At 39.1% G+C, this 16,287-nt stretch overlaps 1 protein-coding gene across 7 annotated transcripts in view; it reads right to left on the reverse strand.

Moving 5' to 3' along the window:
- PTPN5 (protein tyrosine phosphatase non-receptor type 5) overlaps positions 1-16,287 on the reverse strand; it is an 82,376-nt gene that overhangs the window by 21,922 nt on the left and 44,167 nt on the right. For 6 of the 7 annotated variants that reach the window (XR_009745059.1, XM_061463041.1, XM_061463040.1 and 3 more), the window contains 6 exons: positions 12,845-13,026; positions 11,796-11,915; positions 9,862-9,945; positions 6,746-6,984; positions 3,213-3,402; positions 67-151 (listed from right to left, as the gene is read on the reverse strand). Coding sequence is in view for 6 of the 7 variants with exons in the window: in XM_061463041.1 (XP_061319025.1) it covers positions 67-151; positions 3,213-3,402; positions 6,746-6,984; positions 9,862-9,945; positions 11,796-11,915; positions 12,845-13,026 (900 nt within the window). In the remaining variant the exon portion in view is untranslated. The remainder of the gene's footprint in view (positions 1-66; positions 152-3,212; positions 3,403-6,745; positions 6,985-9,861; positions 9,946-11,795; positions 11,916-12,844; positions 13,027-16,287) is intronic. The other variant, XM_061463043.1, reaches the window with a different exon arrangement.

Here is a 16,287-nt window from a genome sequence, read left to right on the forward strand (position 1 = left end):
ATACAAGGCCCTTCACCATGTGGAATATACCAGCCTACCTCAGTGACTTAAAAAGCAGAAACTTACTTGGAAGAATTGTTTTGTAGCGATTCTTACGCACTAAGCCTGGAATATCATATTCCTTTGGATCAACAAAGTTCATAGGAATTTCCTGTTTAAAAAAGAAAGAAACAAAACCACAAAACAAAATAAGTAGTACTATTAGATTCACAAGAGGAATAAAAAAAAAACCCAAGTCCATTATGTCCTGCCTGTGAGGGAGGCAAAGTGATGAAGTCAACTGACATATGGTACAATACTTAGAGCAATTTACCACAAAAATACGACTGATGTTTCCTTGTACTATCACTGGCTTTCTTTTCTGAAATCCTTAAAATGAACACGTTCAGAGTGACTAATTCATTGAGTAATACATGCAGCAGTGTTATGTTAGTTCCCAATATTATTAGGACTGTATTGCAAGTGTAGGCACAGAACTAAGCAAAAGGTGGTACGTAAGATACTCTGCTCCAAAAGTGATGGACCTCAGACACCATCCTTTCTGACTCACACTCCTTCCTCTCTGAGGGTGGAAGGAAGTAATTTTCTAGTGACTTTCATCAGCAATAAATTATGACACACATTATGACGGGTTGGTGTACTGACCTGACTCTGTGGAACTGAGGGAACATCACTCTTTTTGTTCAGCACACTTTAAAGCTCCATGGGCAAGGACATCAAACAGGTGCTCAGTGATTACCTGCTCTCTACACTGTTGACGCAAAGAATGCACAAAGATGGAGAGGATTCTTATTCTCCATTACTAATCTCCTGAAAGAAAGTGGCCAATGCCACTTCCAGGGAGGAACAAAGAGGAACATCGCGCCAACTGGAGTCAACAGGCATGTGATGAGACAGGATGTGTTATCCAGGCTCAGCAGAGAAAAGGCTCGTGGGAGCTTGAGAGCAGAGCTGGTCATCCCATCTGGTGCATACTGGATTTGAGTAGCCAGTACCAGAAATACTGCTAACAGGAGTCAGGGTTGAGTAAAACAAGCCTCACTCTGGGAAGAAATTAACATGAGCAGAGTTATGAACTATATTAAATTCTGGAGCTTCAGGAGACTGACTGTCTGCATTCTGCTCTTACATAGCACTAAATGGGCTTAACCAGAGGTAATTAATGGTAAAACCATTTTGTTGAAGAAGTTTTCTATCAGTTTGGAGAACTGCATGGAAATGAAACCTTGAAGTTTTCCTCAATTGTTACTTGGTATTTAGTCACCCAAAACTCTTCCTAAGCCAAGTTCCATGGTCTGTTTTTGGGACTTAGTCATTCACTGCTCAAGCAAATTCTTGGTGAAATCAACAGAAGGTCTGTCTGAGCAAAACCTCTAAATTTTGAAAGAATTTCAGGGCTTAGCCATGCAAGTGATGTTCCCTCTGACTTTTCTTGCAAAATGAAACACAGCTGCTTGCTTCATCATGGATCAGGACTTTAAAAACCAACTAGGTTTGACAAAAGGAAAATATATGATGCAGAGCTAGCTGGTGATAACTGCAAAAAAATAACTTGTTTACAATTTTTAATTACAGAAATGACATTTTGGTTACGCAGCATTTTTATCTATGCTTTTTCAGTTTTCATTAAAGAATGAAAATGCCTTGGGATAGTTTGGTTGTTGAATGATTTTCTAAATGCCAGGTAAACTAATTCAAAAATCTTTTAGAGAAATGAAGCATATTTTTTCCTACTTCTGACATTATTTTCTTTGCTTGAAAGAAAGCTATACTGCACCTCAGAGACTGATGAAACTGTATGTCAACTTGTTCAGCAGACAGTTCAGACACTCACCAAGTAAACGTTTCCTCCCTACAAAAGCAATATATGCTTTACTCAAAAGAATCAGGGTTTGCCTACACAAAAGCTGCCTTCTTTTCCAACTTATACAGCACTAAGTGAATTAAGGACCATAGATACCTGGTAATCTGTTTTAAAACAGAAGTCCAGACTATCTCATTTCCACCTGTGCTTGTAAAGTAGAAAAAATAACAAACAGTCCTGAAATTGCACAAGAAAGGATGACAGCAAGCAAAGTGTAACTCCTACCCTTTCAGGCCCATACAGGTCATAAGGAAGACAAGCTGAAAGGGCTGTTGTGTTGCAAAACATCATCTTCCTCCTGTTCTGCTGAGACTGCATGCTTAAAAGAGTATTTGACTTGGTAGCATTAACTTTTTCAACTGCCCTGAAATACTCCAGCATGCAAAGACTGAACCCTGTTTCCCTCTCATCTTGTGCACAAATTTACAGTTCTGCCTAGTAGACATCATACTTAGAGCCACTGCAGCATTTTGCATGTTGGGTTTTTTTCATAGTTTGTTTGGGTTTTTTTGTTTGTTGGTTGTTTTTTTTTGCTAGATATAACAAATATGACAATGCCTATCAGGGACACTCAGGCACTTAGAAACTCAGATAATGCAAATATTTGAAAAGCCAGTGTACTCACTACACTGAAATGTATCTGGCCTTTATCCTAAGCTACTCAGAAATCCAATTTCCAACTGCTTGCTTCATCTGTACATGTTTATTTTTTTCCAAAACTAGTTGGATCATTCTCCCAAAGCACAGTTGATATAGTAAGCCAAGGAAACATACTTCAGAACCCCAAAAGCAACTGACAGAGCAGCTTACAACTAGTAAATACTTTTTTGTCCAGAAGAAAACCCAGTAAGACATACTTTCTACAGCTCCTGCTGAGTGACATAGCCATCCTCTGCTTTGGTCAACTGGAGAACATTCAAGCTTGGAAAGTAGGTCCATGCCAAGCATTCAGCAGCATGCACTTGGACCAATTTTACTTCTAGGGCAATTCCAGACACAGAGTTGTTATGCCTACAGAAAACTTGGTTTTTCTTCTTTAGTCTAGTGAAAAAGTTTGGTTTTGTTTTTGTTAAAAAGTAGCATGCTGACAGAAAAAAGAGATTTGTGGAAACAGAGGGGTTTTTTTGGTTACCAGAACCAGTTCTCTAGTTTTCAAGTGACAACAGCACTGAAAGCTTTTAGATTTTGCAATTTCAGGAGATGACAAATTTGCTTAAATGCTTCACTGACCGAAGTGGAGTTTGCATGTACTAATTAGAGATTTGCAGAAAATAACAGCAACTTTCATAGAAGAGAAACAATAACCAATTTTTCTGATGCTCCTAGAAGAGAGAGGTCAGGTACTCACAAAGAACTCTGCCTGGAGTATGAAAGGATCCAGTGCTTTCTTGTGCAGTTCCTCTTCAGTAAGGATGTTTGATGCCGTCTGAAGGTATTCCTGGGCTGACTGTTCCCGTGGTGACATGACATAGCCAAAACCTTGCTCAGAACAGCCTGGGGTACACATATCCAGTGTGAGTGAAACATTTGAACCTCTCCTGCAAAACATAGTGATTGAAGTTTGCTTACAATGGAACAGCCTGACCCATCATAAGCAGCAATGGATACAGTCCCAATGACATAAAAACACCAGTTTTAGAAAACCACCCAGCTCATTCTGCTGTGTTCAGTTGGGTCAGTAACTATGAAAAAATGGGTGATGCCTCTTGAATAGGGACATCCAGAAGCTGATCTTGTATACTGGAATATGAAGGCCAACACTTTCAAAGTACTGTCTGTACTGAGGTAACTGTGTACTTTGCCACCTAAATAGAAGTGATTTGCTTGTCAAAGGTGCTCATCGGGCAACTGCAGGAAAGTTTTCATACTTGTGTCAGTCACACCATACTTTTGGATGCCTTAATATGGACTTACATTTTAGACACCATAAATAAAAATCTTGGTCTTTGTTTTTGTCAGGCCACATCCTACTGAATAACCATTTTCACTAGCACAAACATCAGTGGGGTAAGATCTTGGGATAAACATTACCTGTTCAACATTAATAAAGACATGGGAAGCCAATCACTACAGCAAATAATTTTTCTGCCTGAAAAACTTTCCACAACAGTACACCATGGGAAGTATAAAATGAAGGTCCCAATATTTTAACAGTTACGCTATAAACAGCAATGATGTTGAGCACAGATTTTTAGTGGCTTTACTGTAAGTCAGCCACACATCAAAACAAAAAATTCAAAATGCCTGCACTGTTTACTGAATGCAGTTTTAAAGCATTTCTGAGCTTTCATCTATCTTGTATCACAGACAAAAGTAAGAGTCAAATGCCAAATATCTTAAAGATAACGATAAAAGCATACAACATGATGATTACTAGGTGTAATATTCTATGCATCCACACAGTCTATTTTTGATGACTCTGAACTGGCAAAGTCTAGTTGGGAAGTGTTTGCAGGAGCTGTTGAAAAACCAAGTAAACATGCAGGCATGACCAGCTCACAGAAAAGACAGTAGAAGTTGTCACTGGGATCACAGCCCTTTTCTGGATTCAGAAGTTTTTCCAAAATAATGTGCAGCCAGCTTTCTGCTATTATTCACAGTCATGGGGAAGTGATTTTGCAAGAAACGTGATCACTAGTGGTAGACACTGAATCTTTAGTGATACCTTTCAAGAGACTTTGATCCTGTGTGCTGTTGAATAGCTCCCACATTTCCTCCCCAGAAAAAGCTGCATTTGGTAACAAATGTTTTTGGTTCTTTTAAGGTAGAAGAGGCTACATATTTAACAGTATTAATAGCTCTTCAGCATGAGGAAATGAAATTGTTTCTTCTTAAGAATTGCTGCTTGAATTCTTCTAATAGCGTAGGTGGTTAAAGAGTGATGGGGAAGCAAGATGGAGAGGAAGAATGGATGCAAAAACGGGATAGGTAGGTAATTAAATACAATACCAAACAAAGGAAGAATGAGCAATATGTGGCATAAATGAAATCTGTCAGAGCTCAGCCCAAACCTGAAATGATGTCTGGCTTCTCAAGTATACATGTAGGTTGAAAAGAAATTTATTTTACATCCTAAGTGTACATGTTCTACTGAGTGTGAAAACATCAAGCAATTGCTTTCCCTTTCTTTATTTTCCCCATCTCTACTTCTTTAACAGCTTTTTTTAATTGTATTTCATTAGAAGCCAACAATATACTGGGCTGCACTAAAAGGAGTGAAACCAGCAGGTTGAAGGAGGTGATCCTGCCCCTCTACTCTGCTCTTATGAGATCCCACTTGGGAGTAGTGTGTACAATCCTGGGGTCATCAGCATAAGAAGGACATGGAGGTGTTGGAGCAACTCTAGAAGAGGGCCACAAGCATGATCAGGGGGCTGGAGCACCTCCTGTCTGAAAACAGGCTGAGAAAGTTGGGGCTGTATAGCCTGGAGAGAAAGTGGCTCCATGGAGACCCCATAGCAGCCTTCCAGTGTCTGAAGGGGGCCTACGTTAGAGAGGGAGTCTTCATCAGGGACTGCAGCAATAGGACAAGGGGTAAAGAATTTAAACTTAAACAGAGGAAGTTCAGGTTAGATATAAGGAAGAAGTAGTTTACTGTGAGGGTGGCACTGGAACAGGTTGCCTAAAGAGGTGGTAAATGCTCTTTCCCTGACAGTGTTCAAGGTCAGAGTGGACAGAGCCTTGAGCAACATGGCAGGGGCTTGGAACTAGATGATCTTAAGGTCCTTTCCAACACAAACCATTCTATGATTACTTGAACCAACTGATACTCCCTAACTGATTCTCTCCAACTTTCCTGAAATAGTGATTATCTTTTCCACAGGCTAGCAGTCACCTGAGAAGAAATGTCAGCATCTTTAAAATGATAGAGATGGAATGAAATCAGGGATAGTGAAAAGCAGAAACAACTGATGCATTTCAAGCCCAATTTACTCATAATAAGAAAAACTGGCTACTCACTGATAGCAGCAGGTTCACGGACAAGCCCCAGAGGTTACTATCTCTGTGCAAAACAGAAGCCTGTTCTGATACATTCCCTTTTTATTGTGTCATGTGAAGCTTTGGAAAATCAGCACCATACTTTTAAAAATCTAAGTTCTGCAATTTAGGTTTTAGATATGAGAATTAACTATGGTTAGCACTCCAATTTAGCTTGAAAATCTAGAAATAAAGAAAGATGATATTTTGCTGTGCTGGGCCCTTCAGTAACTTCGTTCTTATTCATAAGATCATCACCATTGCAGAATTTCTTCACAGGATTTCTATGATCAAGATCTTTGTTCTATTTCACCAAGACAACCGAAAGAACACAAACCAGAAAAATATCTTCCTTTTATCATCTTATAACTGCCTTTTGCCATCTACGAATCTCTCAGAGAAGCTCCTTTGCTCTGATGGCTCAAGCAGTGCACACCAGCTCACCTCAAAGTTTCACTACTGTGTTAATTTCAAAGGAATTAATTTACTTTTGGACTAACCCATTTAAATAAGAATTACTGAAGACTACCACTTGTCCTATGGTTTGCTTTTGGAGAAAGGACTGATCCTTCAGCATGACAGACAGAAAATAAAAAACCCAAACAAGATCCACCTCTTTCAGAAGTAAAAGTTTTCAGTGCCCTATAGTGGATTTCATGCTGTGCAATTGCCATCTTTAGGAATGGCAAAAGACTGATCAAACACAGCTGGATTTTCAAAGGACAGGTATCTAGAAACTGAAATTTTGGCTAATATGTTTGTATTTATGACTGGACTGAAAACAAGACAGGAAATAAATGCAAAAACATGTGTGAAGGCAATAAAGCTTCCTACTAGGCACAGAATTCCTATGTCTACAAAATCTGGGACCAGACTTTCCCCTATCAGTCACATCTACCCTACCTTTCTTGCAAGCCCACGGATTTAACTGTTAGAGTAGCTGGATCTGTCTCTGCTTTAATGTCCATTACGCAGTCAAAGACTGGAGTCTCTGGTACAGGATCCAAATCTAGGAAGTCGTCCTCATTTTTATCCTCTGTCCACTCCGAGTACGTGAATGAAGGCTGCCGGCTCACAGACTGGCGTCTGTCATCTTGTAGCGGAAAAGTAGGGTCTGGATGGGCTCTCATTAGATGCCAAAACTGGAGAAAAAACATTTGAAAAAGCTTTTGGCTTGTTGCCACCCTCCCACACAGCCTAGAGGATGGGTCTTTAGGGCAGCATCCCAGCTCACTGTCACATATTAGAACTGGAAAGCACCAAAAAGGCCAGGAATGTTCCATGATAAATAGCTTTGTAGTGCATGTTACAAGGATTCACATCTACCCATTCAAACATGCTTTCAGTCACAGAGGTTTCCACAGAGCTGTCCAGGCTTAACTCGTGGATACAGTGGAAGCAGGATGTGCTTGTGACCATCACGTGCGAGCCAATGTGATATTCCTGTCCTTTTGTTCAGTTTCTTACCTTTCCTAGGCTTGTTTACAAAATAACATTCTACTATGCTATTTTACAAATCACAGAACCTCTCCTGACTTAATAATTTTTCCATCTAAAATTTAGATATAGCTGGGTTAAATAAACAGTTTTCCTGAACTGCATGTCTTCGATAATCTGGCACTGCACCCTGAATTAATGTATAAACTAATCTTTTTTTTTTTTAATTGATTGGTTTTAATATATTTGTTTCTGAGGCTCAGACTGCCCATATCAGTTTTCGGCCAGTGACAAAGACCATTTTGTAACATAATTATCTGATTTAAACATGGTATAGACATTAAATAATAAATCCTGTGAAGCCCTAGGACATAAATGTAATATTAAAATTTGTAAGTTGAAATGTCATGAATCTAAGAGTTACTGCATCATATTGGTTTGCATGGATGCTGGGGCAGACAATTGACTTGGAGATTACATCAGTAAACTGTTTAATCCTCCACATAGATCTCAGTTAAAAATTTCAAGCCTACCTCAGAATTGCAGGATCTGGAAACTTAGGCCAACTTCATTGCTCTAGCACTGAATTAAGAGCAGTACTGAACAGGCTAAATGGTATATGAACTATATTGTATTGTCATGCATCCTTTTGAGACGAGAAACAGGTCTTTTTTTCCCCCAGAGCAAAGCATCTTATCTGGCTTGAAACAGGCAGCTGAATTTGGAAAGCATGCCATTTAAAAAAGGCCATATTTCTCTTCCTAGGCTACTAAACCACATTAGCTTGCATATGATTTTAAACAACTTTTCTTGTGCCTGTGCATCTTTATGTACTCTCATTTCTCTGGACCTAGAGAATAAAAGGAAGTGAGGTAGGTTTTAATCTCTGCCCACAGTTAGCTTTAGCAAATTTTACTCTCACAAAGCAGCAGTACCCATTTAACAGTTACTTCAAACAAAATGTTTTGGGTTTTTTTTTTGTGTTTCAGTTAATCAGCGTACACAGTAATTACAAAAGCAAACAGGAACATGATTATTAGACTTTTATTTTACACAAATTTGGGATCAAGTCTGAACTGAGTCTTGTGTTACATGCTTAGCCTGTTGGATGACAAGATAGAAGCTTGAAGATCTGATTCTATTTTCATTCTCCAAGATGGATTCGAGAGCTTGACAGTCCCACAGTACCAGCCATGGTTCTCTCAAATACTGCAAACCTGTAATAGCTGAACAGTTCACAGTGTAACATAGCCACTCAAGTACTTTGTACTGCTGGAGAGTCCTGTTGTTACTGAAATCAACACTTGTGTTGAGGGTCAAGTATAAGGTCTAGGTACCAATTATATATCACAGATTCTAGAGTTGGTGACTTAACGTACTGTAAATCCAAAGGAACAAAAAGTTCACCCTAAAAACAAAGCAGTTTTTCTTTAGGTTGTAAGAAGTGTGTAGTAAATAAGCAGCTGACCAAGACATTGGAAGAAATTAAGTTATACTTAAAAGTATAGCAGTTAAACTAAATAATGGAAAAATAGCTCTGCAAATCTAGTTCAGGAAGACTGGACAGCTCAATGCTGGTTCTCTGCAGCTGCCTGGGTCTTAATGCACCATTACATGAGACAAAACCGATGACAACACTACTGTAACCCTCAAGCACTCTATCAGCCTTTTATTTTCACTGTAATTGCTAACTTAGTCTCCCAATGCATTCTGGAACCTGGGTATTCTCAGCCAAGTGCTTCTAGTATTAGCTGAGGTAGAGCTAATTTCTCAGGAGAGTAAACATGTATTAGAGTTGCAAACTCCCTGATACGAGAATGAGCTGGACTTTAGCAAGTGCACAGACCAGACAGGGCTCTGATCTCTTGGTATTACTTCTAAGAATCCACTTGACCACCATTCCTCAGCCTTCTTACATGGACCAACAGTTATTGCTCTACACTGAGGCAACAAAGCACCTGTATAAACAGGCACATTTTTCCCTTCCCCAGGGAACTACTAAAGCATTACTTTTAGTACCACAGTTGCTGAATAAAAAACAATGCATATCAAGCTGCTTATCAACTGGTATACCACCTAGTATATAAAGGCATCCTCAATGTAAAATACCCCTTTATGGTCCCTTCTAGGCAGCACACTGTTTAAAGCCCATGAGAGGAAGAGGGAAAACAGAAAAATCTGTTTTCATGGCCTACATCTACAAGGGCATTACACTCAAGTACACTGGTGCTCTGGAACAGCTTTTTCTGCCACATAAATCAATGGATGCTCTGCAGCAATTCATAAGGAAGCAATGAATGGTCCCGTTATTGGACCGTATCCTTCCTATTTATCCTGTCTGTGGATGGAATGCATAAAACCCATCAGTGTAATCCCCAATTCATCAAGAAATTGAGTGAGGGTAAGTGTAGCTCTGATACCTCTACATAAAAGCAAGCAGATAATTATACAGAAATAGCCCCAAAAAATGTTCTCTTACAATGAACTTGGGCATAACCTTAACAACTTTGGGTAAATAAGACATCTTGTCAAAACTCACTGAGAAAGGCCATAAACATAGTTTGCACAGTATCATAACTTACCAGAGATCCTACAAATAGCAGTCCAAGAGAAGCTAAAGACAGCAGGATGTATGATACCACAACGCTCCCTATTCTTGTCAGGCCCTGTGAAACAACAGAATTGGCAATGATTCATAAAGTATTCAGGGGCACAGCATAGCATCTGCATGCATGTTCTGGGCAAACTGTATAATCATTCTTGGATTTCCTATACAGATTTAGTCATACCATACACTTGTTTGTGGAAAAGCCACCACCACCAGAAAAACGCTAGGCTTTGGAAAAGACAAACTGAAACCACTGCTAAGCCCCAGCTTTTCAGAAGGTCTAAAAACCAGATTTCACTGTGAAAGCAAATAGGAACCCTCCTTCCTACCCTCATGCATTGCCAAAACTGACATCTGGATCCACAATTCCATTTGCAGCCTCGACCAATGTTTCATTGCCACAGGCAGTGTAATTTTATACTATGGCAAAGGGCTTTGAACAAAGTTTAGTACTGTATCTGTTTTTGTGTGTCCTTACATAAAACCCAGCCACAAGGGACTTATGTTTTCTGCACATTCTGTGAAATACCATCAAGTTCATTCACAGCACTGGCAGTGAAATTCCCTCTGATGTCTTAGGCATATTTAAGTAGTTCAGAGCTCAGCCTATTCTCAGTAATAGGTGCAAAATTAAATTCTAATGGGCTTCAGTGGGCAAGGAATTTTACTGTTTCTGACCCAGTAGTACAGCTAGCTAAAGAGAAATTCACAATTAAAACCTTTCATTTGCTTATTTTAATTCCAGAACTGGGGTGGGTCTCTTTCTTAATTTCTCTACTGTTTTCAAGCCTAACTTTGCACAATAAATAGTGCTATAATAAGAAGTTCTCAAAGAGATGCATGATCATCTGCACAGAGTCATACTTGGAGTGTCCTTGTGGTGCATTCTAGGAATCAGTTTCCTCCACATCGAACACTTAAAGTCAAAATCCTATGTATCAGGGATTTTCTGTAAGGAACAATTTGTAAATAATTGACCCCCTACAAATAAGATACAGGCAATACCCTATGAATAGCTCTGATTATGCATAATAAATCCAACTGATAAAGAAAAGTTCTTCTTTCAAATAAACAAAAGAGCAGGTGACATGCAGCTCAAACATTGGTAAAGAGAACATAGAAAACAGTCTCCATTGTACCTCAGCCACAAGAGTCAGATTTCTTATTTGTACTGCACAGCCTCTGCTACAAAGATTATGTACAGTGAATCCAAGCATTCTGATAGCACATACATTTCACCTGATTTTTGGAAGTAGCTGCTCACCGCTTAATTAATGTTCTGTCCACACTAGTGAAATTTGCACTGTGTATAATTACCCCACTAATTTATCAGATGAATCATACTGGTAAGTGCCATTATGTCATAGTGAGAAGATAGGCAGTTTTACTGTAGCTTTGTACAGAATTGAATCTGTACACCTAGTATACCTGAAATACTTTTACTGCACACAGATGTGCTCTAAATAATCAACAAAACCAGAATTTTGTAACTGAGTATCCTCTGATTTAAACCCTTTACATGGGTTAATCCGTTCCTCCAAAATCTAAGCTTCTAACCATCCTAATAAATTAAGCTCCAGCTCCCCCCTTTACTATGGACTAAACCTTAGTGGGCTGATTTCTTTTTGCTTTTTTCATTTGCAATCATTTGCACATTATAAAAAAATAAAAAATCTGCTGTGCTGATCTGACATCATAGCCAAAAATTCAGCCCTGTATGTTGAAGATAAAATAGGGATCTGTTTTCAGTAAACTCTTTTCACTGTTTCAGGACACACATACAATGCAGCAATCACTATGTTATATGAAGTACATGTGTATTATACTTTTAATGAAAAGAGATATTAGAAGCACCACCTAAGGCTACTGACATCAACTATATAACCAGAAAGGAGTACAGGGTCTTACCTCTGCTTGATCTGACAAAAACTGCTTAAATGGAGTAAGCAAGTAAGACAGCAGGTCAAATGCATTCTGAGCTGCTGGGATGGTCCCATAAGTGCTGTACCACAGCATTGTGCCGAGAAGCTGTGCAATCAATCAGAAAATACATAATGAGCATCTCTCATTATACAAACATTCATTTTCATTTCAAGACTGCATAATTAACTAATCTAGTTCTCATTGATTTCATGTTAATAATTATTTTTGCTTTAAGAAGTCAGGTATTTTCTAGGCTGTAGCTTAACAAGAATAAAAAAACTGAAGGCTAAATGCTCAGCTACCATTATCTAGATGTGCATCACTGAGTCAAGCAAGCTTACTCTAATCTACATTAGCAAAAGGACTATCCATGGTAGCCTGTACATTGAAAAAGCAACAGATTCCTCTGACTTCTGAGCTTTCAGCATTACTACTTTTAGATCAAAACTGGTAATTCAATGAACTTTGTATGTTATTAAAAGACTAATAAGGCCTATCTCATCTATGCAAACCTTTCCCAAATAGGCATGTTCACATAGGCATCCCTATAAAAGCATACACACAGAGACATGCACATGTTGAAACATTTCATTTGAATCACTTAAGGTTGCTGCACATACCACACCACTACAAAAGCAATGATGCTATATTTATCACCCTCACAGATTGGTACACCTGCACCCTGACCATAAAGGGCATACTGCAACTTTAAAGGATATATGTCCCAACTGACTTGTTAACAAGATAGTTATTTACCCCCATACGTTTTCAGCTACAGAATATGGATTTGTTGGAGGATGTGTCATTTGGCAAAGAATCATTTAAAGAAAGGCAGGAAACAAACAGGATGGAAGTCTGGGACATGAAAAGACAGGGGCTGCCTGCAAAGCAAGGCTGTGAGAGGTGGGTCCGGGAAGAAGAGTACTACAGCTATACCCATTGCTACATTTACAATGAATGAGGAGGAAAACTCCCAAGCCAACAAAACTTAAAGAGAGGTCCTAGCATTTCAAAGCAATGACAAGCTGCCTTACCAGTATCTGTGAAAGGACAAACAGATACATGCTGTCTCCACGCATTAATCCATTCCACCATGCAGCCCAACCAAGTAGTGCTGTTTTCTGGGAGGTTTTCAGGTACTGCTCCTTCCTGTTCAGCTGCCCGTGTTGTCCTTCAGCTTCATCCATTGACTCCATAACAGCTGGATTGGAAAGACCTTCACGTGAAAATGACATGTGCAGGGAATGAATAGCATGTAACCCTGCAGCCACCACAGAGGCTGCAAGGGGTATTGTTTTTGTAGAGATGATGGTTACTTCTCAGTTCTGCATCACTAAGCGTGGCTCAGGATTGTGAGCGTCACGCTCTATTAGTGCAGCTGTATTCACCTGCCTTCATCAGAAAAAAGCGAGTGTGGGTGGATAAATTATTTTCCCTTTCTTTCCGGAGGCGCAGATTCTGGGCTTTGTTGTTAATAAATTCTCATTTACATTGCTGCACCTTTTCAGTTTTACTTGTTAAAAGCAACCATCTGTGCTACTTCCCAGCTCCACATTCTCGGCTACATGGTGACAGAGAAAATGTTTTGTCCTTCCCTGCCTCAATTTGTCTATTTTCACTTATTTGTCTGCTTTGTCTAATTTGATTATAAATTCTTGAGGTAGAGACAGTTTCATGTTATGTGTCTGAATAACACTCAAAGGCTCTGGGTTTTGGTTGAGTGTCTTAAGGCACTAATAAAATAGACTTTATTCTAACAACCTACTTCTTGGGTGAATTCATACTCAAGTACTATTTAAAAATGCTGTAATGCTATTCCATTCAGGAGAAATATGCACTGGAATGGCTAGTCCCTCACTAACAGTATTTTGAACACAGTCTGTGTAGCTATAAATTAATTTACAAGCTAAAAGGAGTGAAAGATCAAACCAGTTTCATGGAAGTACTAATTATTGCCATCTTTCTACATGAAGAAAGACCCAAGGCTGGGCTGCCCTGTGTACAACACTCTAGCCTTAAGCCTAAACCAGCCACCTGTGCTCCAGGGAATGGCCATGTCATTGGCCCTTCCATGGTTTGTTGAGGTCAGTTTCTACAAAATCGCCCTCTCCAAATGTTTCACAATAGTAACCCTAAGTCAGGTAAGCATCCATTAACTAGCCACAGCTCTCACTAGGCAAATGAAACATAGGATCTGTGTATCAGCTGACAGTCTGGCCATTGTTACAGTAAGGATTCATGAAAATCTCCCATTATGATTTCTAAAATACAGAGATGCAAGAATGAGTGTGAATGTGAGATGTTTCTTCCCAATTTGTGATTGTTCTTCCTCCCTTCACTGAAACAGACCTTAGGACAGCCACCCCTGTACAAAAGAACAAGGTGTTTGGGAAATGCTGATGGCTTCCTCTACAAAGTTCTCCATTCCCACAGCTGCCCAGAAAGAAGAGGGTCATCACTCTGCAATGACAAGGAAGAGCACCTTCTAGGTACTACCAGGTACTTTCCCAGGAGCTCAGATTACTGGTTTCTCAGCAGGGTATGCAGGGTGCAACTGGCTATACATAGCTATTTTCATTATTGTTACACAGGTATTTCTCAGGAAACACAGAGAACGTGCATCTAGACATACACGCATGTGTGTCATACCACAGGTATATGCTGAAATTAACTATTTGCCAAGAAAGACTCTACTTTTTGCATAAACACTATCAAGATTTCATATTAAGTACATATTAAGGTCAATAAAACATTGGAAAATATGGAACTAAAGAGGTAAAATAAGAAGGGTCAACAATCCAGCCTTTATTTCTCACAATGATAAAACAACTCATCTTTAAAGCTAGAAGACAACCTCTTGAAAACAGCAGTTTTTAAAGAAAAGCACTTAGTTTCTGGAATATAGCTCAAGAAATCATGGAAGCTCTACCTTTCTGTCCTTCAGGCTCCAACTGATAATCTACAGTCCATGAAAACCTTCCCCTTATCCCCCCAAGAAACAGAGAACCCACACAAAGTCCTCGGCGTCCCTGGACGCCAACCATATTATTAATACCTTGACTTCTGATACCACGGACATGGAGCAGGACTCAAAGTTCTCTAGGAAGACAACACAGTGGACACATAAAGCAGCCACAGTTAAGCTGCCTAAATACTTTCAATGCTCACCTTTCTATAATGTGCTAAAACTTAGCAGTTGAAGTTGAAAATTTTCAAGCTTTCAAACTGCTCCATGTCTCACTGGATTTGGACAAGAATTAAAATGAAAGCCCTTGTTAGTGATTGCCATTTTTTTTTCCTGTTATTTTTTCGGGATGCCAATGCCATGCTTTGGAACAAGAATTTGAAATCTAGTAGGAACAGAATCTTGAAGTAAGGAATTATTTTTGCCACCCATGCAAAAAGACATGCACCTGTGGCTGAGATATAAACCTTCAATAGTATTTATTCACATATAGTTTATTATGATTTGCTCCCTAAGTATCTTAAGTTTTCATTTTCACTTATGTTTTAAGTTCTACTTTCTCTTTACCTGCATTAAATAATGCACATCTGTCCCTAACAATGGCTAATGAACCTATTTACTGTTTTTGCAAAACCTAATGACTTCCTTTCTTGGACACTCCTCCCAAAGTAAAGATAAAGTACACACAGAGCAGAACTAAAACGTCTTGAGAAGACAACCAGAACAAAAAGCCATGGAATGCAGATAATCAAGCTCAGCTTTCAACTACAAGTCATAACATTTCATATTTCAGAAAGCCTTTTTTTGTTGTTTTAAACTGACCAAAAGCACATTCCCCTGCCTTAGGCAGCATGTAAACAGAATTTCCTTTTTTCATATCTGTAACAGCCTGAAATTTTACAAGGTCACTTCTGTCTAGGTTGGAAACAGAATCCTGACTCTAATATGATGACGTGAAGGCCACTTAACCACATGCTTTCTGGAACAAAGACATCAAAGTTAGGGGGCTGCTATGTCTGTCACTATGGGGATCTATGCCTCTCCACACCCCAGAAGCCCAATTCCCAGTATTGCAGTGTTGTCTAGCAACAGTTGTACAATTGTACAAGTCACATTCTCCTTCTTATGACTACCCTATATGAAGGACAACAGACTATATCTACTTTCAATTATTTTCATTGCATAACATAGAGATCTAGATCTTATCTATGGACCTAGGAGCCCAGGATTCTAGCTCTGCTGAACTGATAGTGTTATCAAGAGGTATTTTCACTAACACAGTAAAAGACAATGGGGGCAAGAACTAAAACAATTGAGAACTGTCTGAATTCATATGTATAGATGTATAGATTATGATTCAGGTGTTGGATATACAAAGCAAGTGCCCTGGATTAAGGAAAGTCTTAAAATCACAAAAGATTAGATTTTAGCAAACATGCCCACCTAGGGTTCTGTATTGATTTAACTATGTCAGCTGGTTTAGGCTTAAGTATTAAATAATACTTGAATTAC

Source organism: Pezoporus flaviventris, unplaced genomic scaffold (genome assembly GCF_033815535.1).
Source record: "Pezoporus flaviventris isolate CSIRO_AGI_PZ_B2104156 unplaced genomic scaffold, CSIRO_AGI_Pfla_v1 ptg000036l, whole genome shotgun sequence".
NCBI classification, from domain to species: Eukaryota; Metazoa; Chordata; class Aves; order Psittaciformes; family Psittacidae; genus Pezoporus; species Pezoporus flaviventris.